The 23,748-nt window shown below is 39.0% G+C and overlaps 1 protein-coding gene across 1 annotated transcript in view; it reads left to right on the top strand.

Moving 5' to 3' along the window:
- ATP6V1C1 (ATPase H+ transporting V1 subunit C1) overlaps positions 1-23,104 on the top strand; it is a 42,052-nt gene extending 18,948 nt beyond the window's left edge. Inside the window, exons 4-13 of the mRNA XM_024572166.3 lie at positions 4,285-4,370; positions 6,615-6,709; positions 8,350-8,441; positions 9,666-9,764; positions 11,074-11,142; positions 14,353-14,445; positions 14,534-14,627; positions 15,339-15,436; positions 16,277-16,403; positions 17,482-23,104. Of these exons, the coding sequence (XP_024427934.1) occupies positions 4,285-4,370; positions 6,615-6,709; positions 8,350-8,441; positions 9,666-9,764; positions 11,074-11,142; positions 14,353-14,445; positions 14,534-14,627; positions 15,339-15,436; positions 16,277-16,403; positions 17,482-17,577 (949 nt within the window). The 3' untranslated portion in view covers positions 17,578-23,104. The remainder of the gene's footprint in view (positions 1-4,284; positions 4,371-6,614; positions 6,710-8,349; positions 8,442-9,665; positions 9,765-11,073; positions 11,143-14,352; positions 14,446-14,533; positions 14,628-15,338; positions 15,437-16,276; positions 16,404-17,481) is intronic.
- Positions 23,105-23,748: the final 644 nt, after the last annotated feature.

Raw genomic sequence — 23,748 nt, 5'->3', positions numbered from 1 at the left:
CACAAGAATATTATTATCTCAGCCACCACAATTCTGACAAAATTAATTTACAATTAATTCACCTGTAAAATTCAGTCAAACAACAGTGTTTTCAACGTTCTTCCACATTGTAGCATGTATCAATATTTAATTTCTTTGTATTACCAAATAATATCTCATTGTGTAGATATACCACATTTTATTAATTTATTCATCAGTTGATGGACATTCAGGTTATTTCCACTTTTTGGCTAATATGTATAAAGCTGCTATGAATATTTGTATATAGTTTTTGAATGTTCATAATGTTTTCATTTCTCTTGGGTTTGTATGTACGTAGGAGTGGACTTGCTGGGTCATAAGGTAACTCTGCTTTTAACATTTTGAAGAGCCGCCAGCCTGTTTCGCACAGGGGCTGCACCATTTGACAGTTCTACTAGCAGCGTCCGGAAGTTGTAATTTCTCCACATTCTTTTTCTTATTGTTCTACAGTTACAGTTGTCCCCCAACACTTGTTAGCTATTCACCTTTTTGATTGTAGCCATCCCAGTGGACATGAAGTAGTAGTTTATTGTTTCTGAGTTGCATTTTCCTGATGGCTAATGATGTGTTTGTTGATTGAGCATCTTATCAGGTGTTTATCGGCCATTTGTGTTTCTTGGGAGAAAGGTCAGTTTTGGACCCTGTGCCCACTTACACATTGGCTTATTTGTCTTTTTATTGTTGTAAGAATTCTTTATATATTCTAGATACATGTCAGATGAATTGCAAATATTTCCTCCCATTCTGTGGGTTGTCTTCATTTTCTTGAGACTGTCCCCTTTGAGGCACAAATTTTTAATTTTAGTGTCCAATTTAGTTTTGTGGCTTGTTTTTAATTCCATATCTAAGAAACCTTGCTTAATCATCAGTTACGCAGTTTATGTCTGTTTGTTGTTGTAAGAGTTTTATAGTTTTAGCTTTTACATTTAGGGCTTTGATCCAACTTGAGTTAATTTTTGTATATGGTGTGAGATAGGAGTCCAACTTCATTCCTTTACATGTAGACGTCCAGTTGTTTCAGCACCATTTGTTGAAAAGACTGTTCTTTCTCCATTGAGTTGTCTTGGCGCCCTTGCCAAAAGTCAGTTTCAACGTAAATGTGAGAGTTTATTTCTGTACTTTCAGTTCTATTTCATATTTCTCTACTCCATATTTCTATTTTTGTGTTAGTACCACATTGTCTTGATTATTGTAGCTTTGTAGTAAGTTTTGAAATCAGGAAGTATGAGTTCTCCAACATTGTTTTTCTTTTTCAAGATTATTTTGGCTATTCTGGTTCCTTCCGTTTCTATTTGAATTTCAGGATCATTGTATCATATTTCCACCAAGAAGTCAGCTAGAGTTTGGACGGGGATTGTGTTGAATCTGTAGATCAATTAGAAGAGCATTGCCATCCTAATAATATTGATAAGTCTTCGATCCATGAACATGGGACGCTATGTAATTTATTTGAAGACGGTGATATTTTCAGAGTTTAGTTTCATTTGAAGAATTTTTCTAACTTACGGTTTCAGTAGCTTTTAAAATTTAGTAATTGTATATTTTAGCTGAAGATGGGTATGGGATCCTTGATAACTTTCTGCATTTTGATTAATTGGCAGAACCAATTCCTTAACTTTTGGTATACAGAGCTTTTAAATACTTAGGCTTAAGTAAATAGGCATATTTTGTAAAATACAGAATTTTGGAGAATCTTAGAAATGTACATTTGACTAAAGCTTTAAGGGAACAGGCTTGAACAGGAGGGAATTTATTCCTGAAACCTATGCAGAAGGGTGCACTATTTATGCCATTAGGCTTTTCTGAATTGATAGAACCACCAGAATGCAAGGGCTCGGTTAACAGAGGCTGAGATGCTCCAGAGCGGTCTTTCAACGTAATAACATGTGGTAAGGAAATAAACAGACCTAAAGATGTGCCAATAGTCTGTAATACTGGACCCAAGGAGGCTGGTCAGGAGACAGCTCTACAGTAGATTAGGCAAGAGATTCCACAGGCCAGGCACTTGACATAGACTAGAAAAGACAGGATGAACAAAACTTAACAAATTACTTAAGAGGTTAATGATTCCATCCATGCATTTGCATAGAGCAAATGTGAAAATAATTATTGATGATATTCTCAAAGGACTAAGTGGTCATCTCTTGGTTTCCTGAGTACAGGTTTTTAATTTAGAGTTTGAAGAAACTTTGTGGTTGCTATTCCTGAGGTTATGGTCTTCCCTACAGTTTCATCTACCTCATTACAGTTTCAGGGCAGGACAACCAGGAACATTGAGAAGGGCGGTTCCTGCGAACGTAACTATTAACACTTACCTGGATCCTTATTAAGTACCTTTATGTCTTTGTAGGTCTTTCTTTAAATTGTCAGTGGAATGTCCTGAATGTAGTTTAAGGTTTGGTCACATTTTTCTAGGGAGGGAATCTGAAAAGTTTTCGCAGCAATGTAGTTCATTTAGTCAGTAGGATTGAGTCACCTGTATGGTTTGTCAGCTGTTCTTCTCTGCACTGTTAGGCAGTATTGTCTTACCAGTGGTCCTGAAAGATAGGAAGAATTTAAAAGTCATGTGGTTGTTAGGCCTTGGTAGAATTGACAGATGGTAGTTCAGTGACTTAAATGTTCCAATTTTTAAAGTCTAAACATTGTGCTGTGTGGAACAAATCGTAGTTTAATCTTCTTCAGCAATCTAATCATTTGAGCTTTTTTTTTTAAAGGTGACCAGGTGTACCTTGACATAGGCTTGTGGAGATGGATAGGGAGATGGTAAAGTTCTGAATCAGTATTACATTAAGTTTATAAATGTGATGCCAGAAAGTTCTGTACTTTGAACTATTTCTAAGGTAAATGTATGCACATTTTTGAATGTTCATAGCAAACGGTTCTGCTTACAAGATACTTGCTAACTTACATGGGAATAATAGTTTGTCTCCTTTGAAGGAATAGGTGAACATTTTGGAGACATAGCCAAAAGCGTATGTACAGATCCCAAGTTAAACATGTCGAAGATTCATAGCATACATTTTTTCCTGAAATTGTTCCACTTTCTTAGGTTGAGGTCTTCAAATTTAGCCCTTCTGTCAATTTTTCTGGTCCTTATTGGTTATTGTGCAGGAGTTTCTTAATTTGGCTTCCAGTTTACCCTCCCTGCCAGTGAGCTCACAGTCATCAGATAATCCGGAGCCCTGATTTGACCTCGTTACACTTCCTTCTAAAGACTGACATCGAAGGCTGCCTGCAGTCTGGTCCCAGCCTGCCCTCCGAGCACAGCAGCCCCTTGGCCCCAGCATGACGGTTGTGACTCATCTGATGCCCTGTGGCGAGAGTGTGCTTTCTTCCTGTCTAGTCATCCTTTCAAAACCATTCCTACCCTCCATTACCCTGTGCATGAGCCATATGCTTCTTGATTACAGTAGCTGGCAGTGATCCCTCTTTCCTTTATGCTTCTCTATTTCTCTAATCTGATCATCTCCGCTGGCACTTACCACGGATTGCTTTGTATTTAGTCATTTGTACATTTTGGTAGCTCAAACTTTAAGCCGTGTGGCTTTTGTCTTACATACTGTGGAATACGTAGGGCCTAGAGGCACCCATGGACAGGGAAAGAACACCAGACTCCAGAGTCAGGACACCATGTTTCCCATCATAGATCTGTCCCTGACTGGTTTCGTGACTGACTTCTGTGATTAAGTCACTTACTCTTTTTGTAACTCAGTGTCTTTTCTTATAAAATGAAGGATTGACAGGGTGATACCTAGATGCCTCAGAAGTTTTGGTACTAAGGTTTCTTGTATAGGCTTGCTCCTTGCAAATGTAGATGCTCCATAAATAGTTAATGAATAAATGATGTAGGACCTCATCATCATCATCATTATTGTTGCTTGTATTCTGTTGCCTGCTGGAAAAGCCTGTAGTTGGTGAATGCTGGCTGTCTGCCTCCTCCTCTGTTCTTGGTCCTTACGGTCAGATCCATTAACTAGTTTTTCAGTTTATACCATATGGCTGTTTATAGGCTGTTTCTCACTACCTTTTTTCCCCAGACTAGTTAGCAGTTATTCAGTTGAGTTTTACATAAAAATTTTGGTCTATTTTGTCCTTCAGACATTATTTATAGAAGTTAAGACCCATTTGTTCTATATTCTATAGATACACACAATGGAAACATATATAGTCAAATTCATGTCTTTATGTAATATGTTCATTGTATAGCATGGAATTCAGGTCTTGTTTTCTTTCTGAAAATGACATGGTTTTTTTCCTCTTAAGGGTGGTTAAGAAAGTGGCTCAATATATGGCTGACGTATTAGAGGATAGTAAAGATAAAGTTCAGGAGAATCTCTTGGCAAATGGAGGTAAGCTAATGTCTCATGATTTGATGTTGACTTGTATAAAGTGAATGACTAAGCTACAAAAACAAAAAAAAGAATTTAAATATATAGATGAGGATCTTAAATATACTAGACGGCCATTAAAATATAGTAACTACTGAATTTGGTGATACTGATAGTTACAACCTGCAACCAAGCTCATGTGAGACGATCTTATTACATAATATATAATAGAGCTTATGATACGGATGTCAAGTCCTTCCAGACGCAGTGTTACAAAGATTTACCTTAGTTCTTTCAGGATTGACTTGTTAGCTGACATTTACAAGTGTGTTTCCAAGTTACATGTCTGAGCATATTTTTAGTTAAATACTTGTTGTTTCTTCTAACTTTTAAAAATTTAATAGCATCCAACTGCTAAAGCCTTAGAGTAAAAATTATTTTTTTACTGGTAACGTCCCCTGCCTTCAAATTTGAATGTGGCATTTCTTTACCTGCGTACCTATACAATAGTCTAGTACTGATTTTTCTGTAGATGGAACCTAATATTTGTTTACATAGAGTTTGCTCTGTGTAATAGTGGTTTTATAAAGGTGGCTTTGACATCCTTGTTCTCATTTGTACTTGGATTTGTTGTTTTCTTAGGAAATACCGTGTTAGCATTTGCTTCATATTAAAGTAGACTGATCTTTAGTTATATGTCATTATAATATATATAACTAAATACATGATAAAGTCACTTATGTGACTTTGTGAAATTAACATTTGTTAAATAGAGCTCCAGTGGGTCATGGGATGGAGGTGTCATGGAATGGTGAGCTGTTGTCCAACCAAAGACCTCAAGGGAAAGTGAAGTAGAGAAGTTTATTGCTCACAGGTCCTAGAGGAGGTAGGGCAGGTGGAGCGGTCAAGGCAGGGGAGGGTACAGCTGAGAGTGCTGGGACATGTGCCTTTAATAGGGTCTGTGGGTGGAGTGCTTTGGGGTCCTCAGGCCAAGTCCTGGTAGGTCAGTTCAAACCAAAAAGAGGAGGGTTTTGGTAGCTTGGAAAGTGTCTTACCTAAAGGGTCCACAAGAGGAAGGCGCTAGGCAGCGGGAGAGTTACATCAGGAACTTACATTTAGTTGTGACCCTGCAGGCTGTTATGTAGGGCTGTTATCGAAGGACGGGGTAGTGTAATTTCTAGGCCCCTACAGGCCACTTGGCCACACACAGTGGATTCCAGGGCCGCAGCATGGAGTGGTTTGGCTAAACTCTCTGAAGTAACAGTATTTTAAATCCATGTTTCTCTAATCTCGTTTCTTCTCCTTGCAAATAAATACATCCTCAATAAATACATAATCATTAAAAACATATAATTTATTCTTGCTCTTTGTTTTGAGAGTACTCCTGATCTGATTTACTGTTTCTGTTAACTTTTGTTTGGTGCATAAAGACAGAAGGTAGGTATGTTATTTTAGGGCAGCTTTACTGATCTTTTCGGTGTCCGATGAACTAGGGCGCCAGCCTCGTAGGTGGAAAGGGGGCTGACGATCTAGGGGCAGTGTGTTTCCAATTGCTTTTGGAAGACCGTCTCCGTTGTCGAGTTGTTGGTATTAAATGGGGAGAAGTTGAGGAGAGATATTTTGATGTGAATTGTTTTTGCCAGTTAGCCATGCTTGACATTTGGGTTCCCTGACCCCAAGTCTGATGGGATCAGGCTTCAGGGGTAAAGTCATCTTGATGACTAAACTTTCAGGAAAATAGTTAATGGACTGTCTCTTCAGCTCTAAAATTTTTCTTCTTTTTATTTGAAAGTGAAAGGGTCTGTGTTTTGAAGATTGTTGAAGTATAGGCCCCTAGAGACAATCATCACATGGTGTTAACAGACAAGTTTATTTTCAGTTTGGGTAATTTGGCAAAGACAGGACATACTTTTGTGAAATTCTGCTAATTGAGGAGACAATTTGAAGCAGTGTCTTTATCTTTGTATCTCTTTCCTACATATGAGGCATACCATGGGTATATACATATTCCATTTATTAAGTCATCAAATTAGAGGGAGTATTTTAATATAAGAGATCCAATCAGATTGCAGGGAAAATTTTGATTAATTTATCATACTCAATATAGTTCTACATTTATTTAATCAGAATGCTTCGGAAATGATGACATCTTTACCAGTTTTTTCAATGCCAATTTCAGCATTAACATATGAATGTTTACTGTGTAGCAAACTACAAAAAATCCTATTGCTTCTCCTCAATGATTAACTTATTCCCTTGTTTCAGTTGACTTGGTCACTTATATAACAAGGTTTCAGTGGGACATGGCTAAATATCCAATCAAGCAGTCCTTGAAAAATATTTCTGAAATAATTGCCAAGGTAAGAGAAAAAATGACACAGATAGGACACATTGATTTATAGTGCCTTCATTTATTTTATAAGCAGTTAGCCATGGAAATACTCTTTAGGTTTTGAAAAGGCAACTTAATTATATGTGACTGATACAAACAGTAGGTACTCTTACTACAACTTTGCTAAAAAAATAACAGCACTTTCACATATAGATTATCCAAGTTGTGTAGTTTATTTATTTATGTAGTTAATTTTAATGTTGCATCAACAATGTTTAAGAAAAGAAACCTTAAAATTCTATATTGTATGCAAATTTTAAGGGTAACTGAGATCATATAGAATAGGAAATCGGAGTCTATTAAATAGGATTTATGAGTCGTGTAGATGGTAATGGTCACTTAGGTATGTTTATGTACAGTACTGATTTAGACATTAAAGTTCGTGTTCTCTGACGCCTTCTGACATTCTCAGTATTGCTTCTCTACCCAGAAAGGTGCCTGTGTTTGTATACCACATGATTTTGTGAACAGTTCCAGCGAGTACACACATCCCGGAGCCCACCCATGAACTCACTGAGTTAAAAGCTCCTTTTTTTATTGCAAAGTCTAGAGCTTGAGAGACAGTGTAGAAGTCTTACCTGAAATTATAATGAGGCAAATAGACAAGGACTTAACTGTTATCAGTATTTTTGTGACCTGGCTATAGAATAAAAAGTATGGTGTAAATTACTTGGACAGACATTTCTTGTTTGTATAGTGTACTCCGTAGTTAAATGTAACAATAGATTATCAAGGACTTAACTAAAGCCATCATGTAATTTAATGAAAATGAGTAGTTTGATAATACTATAAAATGGTGCTCTTACTGTGACTGAGCCTATTTTCTTCCGATTCTTGTCAAGGATTTAGTGTTCCTCTTCCTGATATTATTATAGATGAGGAATGAGGCTCAGAGGAAGTGAAGTGACTTACCAGTATCACATGGCTAAATAATAATGGTAGAGCTGAGCTGAAGTAACTTTTCAAGTATTAAATCAGCGTGTCAGGGTGGCGAAATGGGCCAGACTCAAGGTGCTCAAATGTGAAATCCACTGCTTTGCCTTTTCTCCCTAAATTGTTAGTAGTTTTAGTCATCTTTTTGAAAAATCAGCTTTCATAACATAAATTCAACTACAATTCAAATTACATTGAGAAAACTTTTTGTGTAGTAACAGTGGAGTTGTGAACAATAACACTAATTTAGCTCCTTTTGGGAATAATCCGTCCGCCTTATGAATTAAAGCCATTTAATTAGTAATCTCTAAACCTGTTGGCCTAGATTCCATTTAGGTTTAAGAAGTAATACAGTAAATAATTAAAATACATGAGGACTAAAATATTATCTTGAGTAGAAAAGATTCATTTGGAAATTACCATTGTTACTAAAAATAAAGTATGTTATTTTCTTTTTTTCTTTTAAATTTAATCTTTATTGTATTTTTTTCCATTACTCCTTCCCCCCATTAGGTTATTTTCTTTTAAATGACCTTTTAAAATTGTATTTTAAAAAACAATATTTTTACATCAGGAACTACTAGTTGTTTTTTTAAAGTTAATGTTTAAGTACAGTTACTTTATATTAGTAGATGTGGATTAGGAATATCTGGCCTCTTTTTTTTTTTTTTTAAGGGAGTAACTCAGATTGACAATGACCTGAAATCTCGAGCATCCGCATATAATAACCTGAAAGGGAATCTTCAGAATTTGGAACGAAAGAATGCGTGAGCATATCAAGTGTTTGTAACTATGAGGCATTAGGAAGTGCCCTGGTTGGGTGGCTCCGTTGGTTGGAGCGCTGTCCCCTACACAAAACGGTTTTGGGTTTGATCCCTGATTGGGGTGCATACAGGAGGCAGCTGATGCATGTTTCTCTCTTACATTGATGTTTTTCTCTCTCCCTCTCTTCCTCTCCTCCCTCCCCCTCCCTTCCTCTCTCTTTCTAAAATCAGTAAACATATCCTTGAGTGAGGATTTAGAAAAAAAATTAGAGAAGTACTCCAGCATACACTGAATGAAATATTGTTGGGGTTTAGTAAGTTACAGCTGTTTATTTTTTCACTTCATGGAGAAAAGTTTATTAATTGAGTCTGATCAAAACAGATGTGAGACTGATTTTTCATACTTCTTTCATAATTAATACTTGCGAATGATACTTAAGAGCTCAGCCCTGGTTTATGCCTTTGTGCATTTGATGAAAAAATGTCTAAAATTGTTTTAAATCATAGTTTAATTGCATAATCTGGTTGAAAGACTTCTAAGAAGAATCCTTTTATAATGCAATACTCATTCTTTGTTTTCCCAGTTTAGAGACTTTACACAATAGGTTTCCTTAAACCGAACACATTTCTTTTGATTGATCTCCTTGTACGTGGCTTTAAGCACTTAACTGATAAGTATTTCTATCCCAGAGGAGAAGTCGGTTGATACGTATACTGCCAGTGGTGTGAGCAGGCAAGACATTTTCATTAGGAGAGGATCATTACTGGGAGACCAAATGCAGACTGATTTGAAAGAGTTGACAATTGGGTTAACTAACCCAAATTGCCTGGTATCAAATGATACCCAGGGAGAGGGAGGAAAACCAAGGATTGTGCTTAGATGATATAATTTCATAATTACAATGAAATAGACTTTAATTAAAATCTAATGAATAACACTTTCTCAGTCTAGATATTACATATGTAATCAAGAGAAGACCCAGTTACATTAATTAGAGCAAACACAGGAGGAGACACTGGAGACCTGTTTTGATAAGTTGACATTTCTTTGGTTGTAGGGGTGAGAAATAGCTAAGTTTTGACAACTTACAAAGTAAGAATGTTAACTAGACCAGTGCCTCTCCTGAGATGTCTGTATAATGTGTGTAGATATAATTAGCTTGCTGTTTCTTTACTTGTGTTGTGGGAGCATATAATTATCAGCCTAATGATTTCTTTCTTCCTCAGGGGAAGTTTGCTAACTAGAAGTCTAGCAGAAATTGTGAAGAAGGATGACTTTGTTCTTGATTCAGAGTATCTCGTCACATTACTGGTTGTAGTTCCCAAGTATGTCTTTTTATCACAAAGGTTTTTACTTGTTAAAAATACAAGAAAAATGTTCGAAACTGATATGGTAATTTGAAGTTTTCTGTAAAACCTAAATGTAAAGGGACTGTCACCTGTCATTTTTTCTGTCAAGCAGCATACCCATGTGGCAGGGATGGTAGAATTTAGTTATAACTTGAGACATCAATTATAAATTGAAATTCCAAGTTGAATTTAGCAGCTTAATAGAGTTGGCTCATTAAAAAGTTAAGTAACATTAAATTATTTGATTTAGAAGATAGATTTAAATTTTTCAAGATACAAAGCTCTTTGTTCTTTTGTTTTTGTCTTTTGAAAAATCTTTATGTTTGGTTAGGATGAATTAAGCCATATAAGAAGCAAAGGATGACTCTGGCTGGTGTGGCTCAGTGGATTGAGCTCTGGCCTGTGATCCGAAAGGTCTCCAATTGATTCCCAGTCAGGGCACGTGCTTGGGTTGCAGGCCAGGTCCCCAGTTGGGGGCATGTGAGAGGCAACCACACACGGATGTTTCCCTCCCTCTCTTTCTCCCTCCCCCCTCAAAAGAAAAATAAAATAAAATCTGTGTTTAAAACCAGAAGTTTTCATAGTTTTCTCTACGCTGTAATTGAAACGTAGGACCGAGGCATTACTTTATTTAAGGTAATCATGAATTATTCTCTCTCCTGGCCTACAAATACTATAGTTCTTTATTTTAAATGACAACATAATTGTCTCTTCCCACAACCCCAAAAGCCAGTGTCCTCTAGAGAAGGTGGTTGCACAACTGTTCCGTGGCAGCAGGGTTACTGGCACTTACTCAACACTTCCTGGTACTCTGTGCTTTCAGCAAATACCCTTTCGTCCGGCCTTCATACGGCCACTGAAGGGAAGTGATAGTGCTTTTGGTGTGGCCTCTCTCCCTCCCTTTCTTTCTCTCTTTTCTCTCTCTCTCTCTCTCTCTCTCTCTCTCTCTCTCTCTTTCTTTAATGAGGTAATACATATCAACCCTGAAGTTTGAAAGTAATTTAGAAAATATGCCTTGCCTTACTTCATTTCCAAACTCAGATCTAGGGTGTGTCTGCTTTACAATAGGTAGTGGATATAAGGGTGGTGAACCGTAGTTACCTCTTCACTCAGTGTGTTTGAAATTCATTCTCAGTAGGAAATGTAAATACTTTTGTTGGATAGATTTGACGGATATTTACTGTAGCCAGATTTCCTGTTTGTCCCATCATTTCTTTTCTTTCTGGATGTGGCAGGAGGTAGGACTGACTTTTCTTTTCCAACGCTTGTTGTACCTTTTCTGCAGGTTAAGCCACAACGACTGGATGAAGCAGTATGAAACACTAGCTGAAATGGTAGTTCCAAGGTCTAGCAAGTAAGTAGTGGTCTTTGTAAAATCCGTTTCTTTCCTAGAAAATTCCTTTTAGAGTTGGGATGTTGGGTTAGGAAATATCTTGGTGGGAATTTATAGTTTTGGAACCATCTTTTTCACCTTATAAATGAGTTACATTAATTCTAGCTATCATAGTTTTAGACCTGGAAGGGACACACACAGTCTGATTCACCCACTCGTGTTTACGGACGTAGAAGTTGAGGCCACAGAAGTGAAGTGGTTTGCCCCGAGTCACACGTCCTATGAATGCAGGGCTAGAACTAGAACCCAGGTCTCTGGTGTGACACTTTTTCTGCTGCACTGTGCTACCTTCTGGAAATTCTTTATTCGGTATCCTGTGTACCCATGGCGAGTCCTCGCTGACCTTGTGGAGGAAGTGCACCAGAGCGGCTGGTGGAGTTCTGTGTCGCTCTCCAAATCGTCACCGCCGCTTTCCAGTGGCGTAGGTTCCACCTAATTTATACTTTCCATAAAAAAACTGTTACGAAGCACTTTATAATTTAAGGATTAGCATACATTGTCTGATTATAACAATTCCGTGAGGTAGTCTAGGGGGTTATTCTTACAGACGAGGAAGTCAGAATGCAGAAGACTTAAATAGTTGCTTAAGGCGTATGGCTCTGCTGTGACCAGTGGCAGAGTCGGACTAGCACTCCCGGTCCTGTCCTCTGACACTACACCGAATCATTTTTTCTGTGCTCTGCTGTTCCACACCAGATGGTCTCTGAGACAGCGTTAATGGCAGTGTACTTGCACCCTCGAAGGTGGCAGCATGGTGAAGGAAAGCATAGGCGATAGTAGGAAGTGCTACTGGTAAGGCCAGGCCCATGAACTATTTTCTTTTCCAGTTTCATTGTGTCCCATGGGAGGTAGCTTAGTATAATGGGAAGAGTCCTGGACCCAGGGATCTGAGTTCTATTGCTCGTTCTGCTACCAGCTTGCTGTGTGACCTGGGGTAAGTCTTTTAACTTCTCTGGGCCTCATTTTCTTTGTCTGTAAAGTGAGTATAGCCCCTACCTTGTACAAGTTGTGAGGTTATCTTAAGGCTTTGATAAGACTGACAGAATACAAAGTAGTATGATTGGTATTGTAGTTTCACAACTGTTGATTTCTTTTTGACACCTAAACCACAAACCTGTGCCCATCATGCATTTTAGAGTGGGGGCTGGGAGAGGCGCCGTACCTTTCACTCACACCAGCGCCTCACATGGTAAACATGGTGGGGTCTTGATGCTGGTTTTCTGCTGAAACTCTTTATCCTGACGGATAAAGTGTCTTGCACCTCTGTGCAATGTAGGGCATTAGAGCCCAAGAGGTTGCCTTTGGGAGGCAGGGGAGGGATGAGAATAAGCACCCTGTCTGTGCACATAGTATGTCTGCCCAAGCTGTACATGTGCCAAGCCTGAGTTCCAGGGGAGCGGTGAGCAGACCAGTTAAGTAGGCCCAGATTTACTGTAAAAGAGGGGCTTTAAAATATCACTTTAGAAATGTACATCTGCTGAAAATCACTTAGTAGTTTCAGGGGAGAAGTGGCAGGCAGTAACGGTTTAGTGTGGGCAATACCGGTCTTCTGAACGACCCATAGGTGCTCACTGACACCTGGGGGTTCCCAGCCCTCCCTCTCCCAGTGAAAACCTCTGTTGGACTTGTTTCCCTGTTCAGAAGTCATTTGGAGTCACTGACTTGAACACTTGCCGTTGGCATTTAGTCCTTGAGAGCGGGGCAGTGGTGCAGCCTGCCCCGTGAGGAGGACGGTCAGTTCACAGGGGGCAGGCAGGCTCGGGGGCTGGTCCGGAATGTTGTGCGCTGTTGAGCGGAGACCTCTGTGACTTGAGGCTAGATTGTTTTGGCTATCATAGTACTTAACACTTCTGACTAATTGCTGTGCGATAGTCATTCTTCTAAGTGCTTTTTAAAACTCATTTTTAAGTAGTAATACTTGTTGCTTTTTGGCGCAATACTTGAGTGACTTGTCTTGGGCGGAGTGAAGATGAAAGTGGACTTCTGAGTAGAACAGATTGAAAAATACCGTCTCAACCCTGGAAGGAACAGTTTTATTTAAAAATGCATAAAATCTATCTGCAAAATATTCTACCTAAAGTCTGGAACCGTTGGGCAGTTTGCAGTACCGCCCTATTGTGTGGTTACGTGCAGGGGTGCAGAAACGCCTGTCGGTGTAGCCGGCAAAGAAGCGGAGGGTGGGCTACTGTTCTGCTGCTTTGCAGTTGAAAAACTGTTCAGAGCCGGGTGGTTCTCATTCGTGCTTCTAGAATTACTACTTTCCCTTTTTCTGTGTACTTCTGCTTGTTAAGGTGGTTTGATTAGTCAGATCACTGTTCACTCCTGTCTTTCTCAGTTGTTAGAAGTAGTGCCACAGACTCGGTGGTGCTTCCTGGAGGTGTTAGTTCAGGGACCTAGAGCTCCAAATGAGGCACAGGAGCCGAACTAGGAAGGCCTGGGACAAACCTCACTAGCTGTCGTGCCGAGAAAACCTTCTTGTGTTTCGTAGCAGAGATTGCAAAGATCACTTTTATGAAGAACAGCAGGGAGGGTGTCTTGACAACGAGGCAGGTAGGTTGCCAGGGAGCTGAGAAGGTGGCAGGTCTTTTCGGTGATGTCCAGGAGAGCTGTGACTGGGTGGAAGTGCTCACCTCACAGGGATCCTCTAAAGCCTAGTGTGGAGCCCCGAGGTGAATATGAAAGCGTGTTTTCTCAGAGGTTACTTAGGCAGTTGTGTAGGTCAGTTGTGGTGAGAGAAAGGGAAGGTCTGAGGAAGGAGGTTCTGGCAGTGCAGAGAGGGTGGGCTGGAGACAGGAAGAGAGAGTTAGGTTTCCAGAAGAGAAGAGGATGCTTAGCAAGGGAGCAAGGAGACTCTGGAAACAAACCAGCCACGGGACAGTTTTGCCTGAGCCAGCCTGGCACTGATGTGGATTGAAAAGCGTGCTTCTTGGAGTTTGGATGCTTTACTTGAGTTCCTGTTTAGTACTACTGGTTAGGAAGCAGTAAATGTCATGTAGGGCTGTTACGGTAACAAAAACATCAGGGACACTGTGTCTTCAGTGTTTGAGGCAGGTTTGGGAAGGGCTGCCGTGGTCTGCTCGTCCTCTTCCTCCACTGTTTCTGCCCTCTGTCTTCAATATGACAGAGAGCGAATAAACAGAGTTTTCAGTGGATTTGTCTTTTTTTCCGTAGTGTTCTCTCGGAGGACCAAGATAGTTACCTTTGTAATGTCACATTGTTCAGGAAGGCAGTCGATGACTTCAGACACAAAGCCAGGGAAAACAAGTAAGATGACGGCTTTTTGTTTGTTTTTTAACTTGTTAAATCACCTGTACACGGTATGGACAATTTTGGTTTTTCCCCTCAAATTTAGATTCATTGTTCGTGACTTCCAGTATAATGAAGAGGAGATGAAAGCAGACAAAGAGGAAATGAACAGGCTTTCTACTGACAAGAAAAAGCAATTTGTATGTGTTCTTAATATTTAGTGCTATCAGTGTTAAGCAGAAGAAAAACTGGTGTTGCTTTTATTTGATTTAAAAGAAAGCAATACTCCGATTTTGCATTTAAGACATTTGATTTTACTTACTTTTTCTATTAAATAATCAGAAGGAATTTTCTGTAAACAAGCTTGGATTTGTGAATGGTTATCTTAAAATACATACCTAAAATTCATTACTCCATCTAAATCCATAATCCAGAAATTCATTTAAAATGCAGGGTGTTAGAGCCCCTGCAGTGGAAGGGGTGATTTAAGTAGTTTTCTCTCTCCAGGAACAATTTTCATTTTCGTAAAGCAAATTTTTTAAATGCCACAGTGTTTTACTGAAGCAATTTGTATTTAAACCATTGGAGAGTCATAATGTTCTAGGCAAAACGGGGAACAGGAATGGATTTGGTGTCCACTTTGGAATGTAGGATAATTGTGAAAACCAGAAGATTGTATGGGAGGGGAGACGTGATTAGTGCAAAGGTGTTTCTCTTGTAATGAAAAAGAAAATAAAGGCAGTTTCATTTTAAGTTATTTCTAAGTACTTTATAAACCATATTATCTCAGTTGGGAGAAATCTAACCCTAACCAAGTAATGTCTAATAAAGCCTATTGGTTCATCTAATACCTACCTAATTGCCATTTTTCAAGACCAAGTTTTTGGTGATTTTTTTCCCCCTCTTTATAGGGACCACTTGTGCGGTGGCTGAAAGTGAATTTCAGTGAAGCATTTATTGCATGGATTCATGTGAAAGCATTGAGGGTTTTTGTTGAATCTGTTTTAAGGTAAGGAAAGTTAATTGAGAAACTTGGATCTGAAGAGTTCGTAGGTGCCCTTATATTGGACCTCATTATTGTAACACACAGCCCAGTAAGAGGAAATTGGTTTGCAGAAACCAAAGGGCCAATCACGAGCAGCGATTGTCAGTGTCATACAGGTTATGACAATCACATTTGTCATGTCCCTTATCATCGGGTTCAGTAAAAGAGATCCGTGCTGCTGTACTCTCTGATTCTTTTCTTACACATTTATTTAGGTTAAAACTAGATCATAAAATATTAGCCCATGTTTGTTTAAAAGAAAGATCTTTCAGATATTTACATGTAGTTTGGTGTACAGTATAGTAATGACTTACTTGAAATCATTGTTCTATTTAACCAAAAATAGTTCGTATTTGATATACTTAATATCTAAATATCTTATGATCCTGTGTACCTGTTACTCACATTAGAAATGGGTAGACTCACCTGCAGCTATGCTCACTATTTTTAAATTACTTTGAATTTTTAAAGTAGATGTGGTTTAATTTCATGTTGTTTATCATGAAATTATTTACTAAGTTTACATATTATCATTATTTTATTCATAGATTCCCTTAGAAATTGAAGAGTAATTGAAGTAATTCCTAGTAGACAGTTGGCTCTAATTTTAAAGAAAAATACCTAGTGGACAGTGAGGACCAGCGAAGGTTTGAGTTTCTGTGTATATTAGTTGAACTTGTAAAGGTGGTCATTAAAATGAGGTACCTTCTCTTCATCAGCTATGCTTCAAGAAGAGTATTTTCTTTAAAAGTAAAGTCTATGTGTTTGCTTGTGTCACATACTGTATTTTTGCTTCCTTATAAGATATGGCCTGCCAGTGAACTTTCAAGCAATGCTACTTCAGCCCAATAAGAAGACAATGAAGAAACTAAGAGAAGTGTTATATGAATTGTATAAACATCTAGATAGCAGTGCGGCCGCTATTATTGATGTAAGTACTTGTTAGATAGCCTTGTAGAATAAGAACTGGAATGAGTTTCAGAAAAAATTATTAGGAAAGGTAGAAAAGGGATAGTGAATGTTGTGATAACTCATCTTGTTTTTATTATTGAGATTCTTGTTAGATAAACATGGCAAGTAATTTACCTTGTTTACCCTGTTTTATGGTAGTTAGAGCTGAGATTCCTAAAAGCCAATTATTATCTTGCTAGCAATCAAGATAATATGTTTATAGTTGCAGAAATATAGAACCAATCAGTGATATTAGTTGTTTACAAAAATTATAATTGCAGAGAAGAAAATTAGTAGTTATTTTCACTTGGTAGAAGTAATGAGTTAAACAGATGAGCATTGTAAAGCAAATTGTTTTTCTAAAATGGTGTGTGTTTGCATCTTTCATACAGAAAAGATAAACAAAGTATATGGGGTTTTTTTGTCATTGCTGTTGTTCCAAATTGTATGGGCTTTTATTTTATATTTTTTATTTCAAACATGTTGATATTTTTCCTCTTTAGTTTAGGATGGTATATCTCACATATGCATTACTTCAGAACCCATGAAAACTCAGGGTTTTTTGGTAGAAGAAAATGCAAGAAATGACCTTCTGCATTTTTATGGAATTGTCAATAAAATATGAGGTCTAAATATTTGACCTACCAATAAATTCTATAACGTACATACATATGATATCTTTAAAACCATACTTGGTTTATTGTTATCCAATATTTTATAAACCTTGTACCCCATAAACTGAATACCCCAAGCTCGAGAGAAAATAATTTTTTTACAGTGTGCATAGAAAGGGGTAGGATCATGGTACACGCACAGGCTTGGGAGTCAGACAGGCTTGAAGTTGGCCTCACTACTCACTGTCTGTGTGTCCTCGGGCAAGTCGCCCTTTCTGGGGCCCTTTCCTCATTTGCAGATCGAGATGATGTGTACCTGAGAGTAAATTAGCATAAATGCAAAAACTTACTCCAGAGTAGGTGTTAATGGAAGGTAAATGGTAATGCTTTCTTTGTTTGCTTTCTGTAAGTACATAATCGAATGATTTGTCTAATTTTTCATAGGCGCCTATGGATATTCCAGGCTTAAACCTGAGTCAACAGGAATACTACCCCTATGTATACTACAAGATTGATTGCAACTTGCTGGAATTCAAGTAAAAACGAGCTCCTCCCAGACACCCTGTCCTTGTGTTGGTGTACGCTAACCGCAATAGGCTGAAGTATGACAGTACTTTTAACTCTATTATCCTTCGCTTGCCTGTGACCCCTTTTCCGAGTGAATTCTCCCCTCGTAGTCCATTTCTGAACATTCTCTTTTTAAAGGGAAATGTATGTCTTGTTTCTTTTTATTGATCAGGTCTGTAAATGTGTACTAAAAAAAATCGGAGTCTATTTATAAACAGAATAGTTTATTTAAAGAGGTCTTTCCTCATTGATGTTGTGATAGGCATAATTCCATTTGTTACTATTGTGCACAAAAGCCTTGTTTACAAGGGAATGGTGTAAACATTTATTCCATTTTGTTCACTGTATTCAGTAGACATAACTGTTTAATAGTTTCTTGATCATGATGTGAAGAAATGTGACAATATTCAGATATGTGCTTTCTGAATGTTTTAAATTATAATCGAGCTTTGTTGACACCCACAGGAGAGAATAAAATTACCTGTGCAAAGGTGTATTGTGTGTGTAACTTCAGAAGATTATAATTCAGTTTGAGAGTTTAACAAGTGGTATCATAGCGAACTTGCTATGCCACTTGTAGGGTTTTGTTATATATGAGGTGTCTGACTTGCGTTATGATTTAAATGTGTCAAATTTGGATCAGAGCACAAATTTGAAGATTATTTTTCCACGCATGATGGGTATTTACATTTGGACACTAGACTCATAGTTCTCAAATACAGTGTTGGCCACAGAGTTCATTTGTTTTTTTTCTGTAAGAGGCTGCAGTAGCGCTTAGTTGCCTTTGACTTCATCTGAAACAGTTTTGTTAGACTGTATTGTGACAGCTGTCATATCAGCATGCATTTTTAAAAAACTTGTCAAAATTGGTGAATTTTTGTGTAGCCATTTTAATATTGAAGATGGAAGAAAATATGCAACATTTTCAGCATATTATGCTTTATTAGTTCAAGAAAGGTAAAAACGCAACTGAAACACAAACGATTTATGCAGCGCATGGAGAAGGTGCTGTGACGGACCGAATGTGTCAAGAGTGGTTTGCGAAGTTTCATGCTGGAGATTTCTCGCTGGATGATGCTCCATGGTCAGGTAGACCAGTTGAAGTTGACAGTGATCAAATCAAGACATTAATTGAGAACAATCAATGTTATGCCACATGGGAGATAGCTGACATACTCAAAATATCCAAATCAATAAAATTATTGGTGAAAATGAAAAATGTGTCTTTTATTTTACAGAAAAAACTAAATGGACTTTTTGGCCAACCCAGTAATTAGGAGGTAGGGCCAATTTTGAATAAAGTGTAGCAAAATTATGCAGCTTTAGTCATTTGTTTAAGTATTGTACACATTTTATAGGATGTGTACTTATAAAAGCCTTCATTTTGACATTTGTAATGTAGTCTGAAACGAGAAGCCTTGCTAGCCTTAAAAGTCTGAATCAGTGACGTAGTTTACAGCATCCCAAGTGGGCGTCTGAGTGAGGGCTTGGTGGCAGTGCTGCCCTGCCTGGGCCCCCACTGCCTTGTAAGTGGGACAGAGAAGTTGGCATTTTGTTTTAAGGGCTTTTATAAGCTATTCTTTATTCTTTAGAAAATTAGTCTCCAGAATCCTTTTTATTGCAAAAGTAATTGTTAACTTCAAACAATATGCACTTCTGAAGGTAAAACATGAGAGAGGATGCCTGCTCCCTCCTCCCACCTCCCGCTCCCCAGCGCCGTTACTTCTTCCCAAGGAACTTTATGTATTCCCCCAGGTCTGTCTCTGCTCCACAGCACACGTCACGCACGCATGCACACGCAGAGTTTTTTAAAATAAAAGAACATGCTGCACGTACTCTGTCACCTTTTTGCTTACCATTGTGCCCAAGACATCCTTCCCTACCTGTATATCTGGAGCTACCTCATTCTTTTAACTGGTGACATGGTTTTCCATCATGGGTTTGTGCCGTAACATACCTGACCAGATGGGTATTCAGTTGGTTTTAATTTTTGCTCCTACAAACCCTGCTTTAGTAAACATCCTTGCACAGACATCTTAGTTTCCTTACTGGGAGAAGTAAGAGAGACCCTGGAAGTGACACTGATTGGTCACAGGGTGTGTATGTTAAAAATTCTGACGCATACTGCCAAATTATAATCTTTTCTTTTTAATTCAAGACATGTTTGGGATGCCGATTTTACTTTCAGTTGCACTTTGGATAAGAGGAAGCTGAACAGTTTTGGTTTTGATACTAGGAAATTCTGGTTCTCTGTCTTTTGCAAGTGTTTTTTTGAGTCTCTATATGTAGAAAGGGTATAATCTCTCTCATGGGTGATGTGTTTTGATGATTAAAAGATTTGTGTAGGCCTGCGCAATGATTGTAAGAGTTGATTTAGACTTTAATACTGCTCTTAAGATTCTCTTCTTTGAGCTTGGGTAATGTAATTATGATGTGCCTTGGTGTGTGCTTCCTTGGGTCCAACTTCTTTGGGACTCTCTGAGCTTCCTGGACTTCCTGGAAGTCTCTTTTCTTTGCCAGATTGGGGGAGTTCTCCACTATTTTTTCAAATAAGTTTTCAACCTTTTGCTCTTCCTCTTCTCCTTCTGGCACCCCTATGATTCAGATGTTGGAATATTTAAAGTTGTCCTGGAGGTTCCTAAGGCTCTCCTCATTTTTTTGAAATCTTGTTTCTTCATTCTGTTCTGGTTAACTGTTTATTTCTTCCTTCTGGTCCAAACTGTTAATTTGAGTCCCGGTTTCCTTCTCTTCACTGTTGGCCCCTGTACATTTCCTTTATTTCACTTTTCATTGCCTGTACTTTTTCATCCATTTCGTGACCATACTCAACCAATTCTGTGAGCATCCTGATTACCAGTGTTTTGAACTGTGCATCTGATAGGTTGGCTACCTCTTCATCGCTTAGTTGTATTTTTTCTGGAGCTTTGATCTCTTCTTTCATTTGGGCCATATTTTTTGTCACTGCACGTCTGTCCCATAGTAAGGGGTGGGGCCTTAGGCGTTCACCAGGGTGGGGCAGCCCACATCACTGCCTTGTGGCACCGTATGTGGGGTAGGGGTCCAAGAGGGAACGATACCACTTGTTCAGCTCCCTGCTGGCTTTTAGTCACTTCTGCTGTTACCCACAAGCAAATCGGGCCCTTCTGGTGCTGATTCATGTGTGGATGGGTTTGTGTACCTTCTAAGACCCTGTGGGTCTCTCCAACGGACTCTCCTGTGAAGCTGGGAGTTTTTCCCGCTGCCCCAACACCCACAGTTTTTTCAGTCAGATGTTTGAGGCTTTATTTCCCTGCACTGGAGCCCAGGGTTGCATGGTCTGTCTCACTCCCCAGTTCCTCCCAGTTTATCTGCATGCAAATATGGGACCACCTGCTTCACCAAGCTACCACCTCACCCACCCCTGCCCTGTAGCCCCTGCTTTGCCATGAGTTCCCCCCACCTGGCTGCCCATCTCCACCCCTCCTACCAGTCTGGATGAATGTTTCTCCTATAATTCCTTGGTTGTCAGACACCTATTCAGTTTGATTTTCTGTCAGTTCTGGTGGTTTTTTGTTTTTAAATTTGTTCTTCTTTTGGTTGTGTGAGGAGGCACAGTATGTACCTGTGCTTCCTCCATCTTGGCCAGAAGTCTGCCTTCCATTCTAAATGATAGCTTTGCTGGATAGAGTAATCCTGGATGTAGGTCCTTGACTTTCATGACTTGGAATACTTCTTTCCAGCCCCTTTTTGCCTGTAAGGTTTCCTTTGAGAAATCAGCTGATAGTCTAATGGGAACTTGTTTGTAGATAACTATCTGCTTTTCTCTTGCTGCTTTTAAGATTCTTTCTTTTATCTTTAACCTTTGGCATTTTAATTATGATGTGTCTTGATGTTGCCGTCTTTGAATCCAACTTGTTTGGGACTCTCTGTGTTTCCTGGACTTGTATGTCTAATTCCTTCTCCAAATTAGGGAAGTTTTCTTTCGTTGTTCAGATTAGTTTTCAGTTTCTTGCTCTTCCTCTTCTCCTCTGGCACCTCTGTGATTCGGATGTTGGGACGTTTGGAGATGCTCCAGAGTGTCCTTATACTACCCACATTTTTTAAAAAATTCTTTTTTCTTCTTGCTGTTCTGGTTGAATGCTTATTTCTTCCTTATGTTCCAAATCATTGATTTGAATCCTGGCTTCCTCCCTTCCACAAAAGGTTCACTATAGATCTTTATTTCACTTAGTGTAACCTTCATTTCTTCCATTATCTTGTTGCCATATCACTGAGTTCTATGAGCATCCTGATCACCAGTGTTTTGAACTCTGCATCTGACAGGTTGGTTATCTCCTTTCCTTTAGTTCTTTTCCTGGGGTTTTGTTCTGCTCTTTTATTTGGGCCATGTTTCTTTGTCTCCTCAGTTTGGCGTCCTCCCTGTATTTGTTTCTGTGTGTTAGGTAGAGCTGCTTTGACTCTCTTAGTAGCGTGGTCTATTGTAGAAAGGCAACTGTAAATTTTTTGGAGGGGAGCCGTAGGTTGTTGCCAGGGCAGAGCACTTCACTGCTTTATGGCTGTACGTGGGGGGAGGGTTCAGAGAGGGGACAGTTCTGCTGCCTGGCTTCTGGAGTTTTGCTCAGCACTTGCCCTGTTTCCAGTCACTTCACCCACTCCCTGTGTGCGACTAGCGCCCTTCCAGCTGTTGCCCTAGTGGTGACTTCCCAACTGGGTGGGTTTGTGTATGTTTTAAGTCCCTGTGGGCCCTTCGAGCCGAGTCTCCTGAAAATCTAGCGATTTCTCCTGCCACCCCAACCTCCACTGGTATTTACAGCCAGATGTTATGGGGATTTATATTCCTGGTGCTGGAACCCTGGGCTCTGCGGTATGGCCTGAGGCAGGGATTGCTTGCTCCCAAGGTGTCCCTCCCAGTTTTCATCCACCACACGTGAATGTGGGACTGTCCATTTGCTGTTGCCTCCTCTCTGTACCACATTGTGTCTTCTTGCCTCTCCGCCACTCCCATCTCTTTGGATGAATGTGTCGTCTTTAAATCCTTGGTTGTTGGACTTCCATACAGCTCGATTTTCCGATGGTTCTGGTGTTAACTTGTTTTGAGATCTCGTTGTAATTCTTATCTGTGGTTGTGCGAGGAGGCGAAGCGTGTCTGCCTGTACTTCCATCTTGGCCGGAAGTCTCAGCTGCCTTTAAAAAACACATGCACAAGGTTAAAAACCATATACCCAAATATTATAGAGTAGCTACCCTTTCAAGGTCATAATATACCAATTGAAATTAGCAAAAACTATCCAAAACGATCAAGGTCACATTTTTATCTTTTAATTCAAAACCCACTTTGGATGCGATTTACCACTGCTTGTAAAGTTTAAAAGAACAATCAAAACACTTTCAAGGAATCTTCTGTATGAGGAAACAAAAAGAAGGCTATTAAGATAAAAGTGAAAAAGGAGTTGAATGCAGCAAAGATTGTTGATTTTAGACAAAAAATAAATAAACTGTACAACAGTGTCTGAACTTGAAAGCCGTGTATTTTTTTAAACCAAAGGACGAACAGAAATGATCCAGAATATTAAATCCAAAGAGCCGCTCATATATTTCACCATTTCTGAGGATGTGGATGACTTTATTGGCAAGTTGTGTGACAGGTCCTCCTTAATTTATCTTTTTCACCAATATGACTTGCCAGGTTTCATGTTTAAATATCTAGGTACATATTTGGGCTAATTCTTAGAGTGATTGATGTTACTAGAAACATTAACTTGTTCTTTAAACTACAAGTTGACATGTGTACACAGGTACTAATTTTACCACTAGAGGGCAGTCTGGTGCCACTGAAAACCAACAGCTAGCTGCTTCCCCCTTGCTCCCCCTCACCTTGGTTGGTTGGTTGTGAAACAGCCAATTTAGAGAAGCCCATTTGGATTTGGAATATTTTGTTAGAAGTGTTTATTAACATAAAGTTCTCAGAAAATGTTAGGTCATTCATTCAGTGACTTAATCCAGCCTGTGCGTATGTTGTGTACACAGAACCCAAACACCTTCCAGGTGAGTGATGTCAACTAGTGACAGAGTTTTCACATGTCAAAGGTAAAATGAAAAAGTAAAGATGTGTGTATGTATGTACATATATGTGTATGTGTGCGTACATGAGCACGTAGTCAGCAA

Source organism: Desmodus rotundus, chromosome 8 (genome assembly GCF_022682495.2).
Source record: "Desmodus rotundus isolate HL8 chromosome 8, HLdesRot8A.1, whole genome shotgun sequence".
NCBI classification, from domain to species: Eukaryota; Metazoa; Chordata; class Mammalia; order Chiroptera; family Phyllostomidae; genus Desmodus; species Desmodus rotundus.
This window is presented reverse-complemented; position numbering and strand designations above follow the sequence as displayed.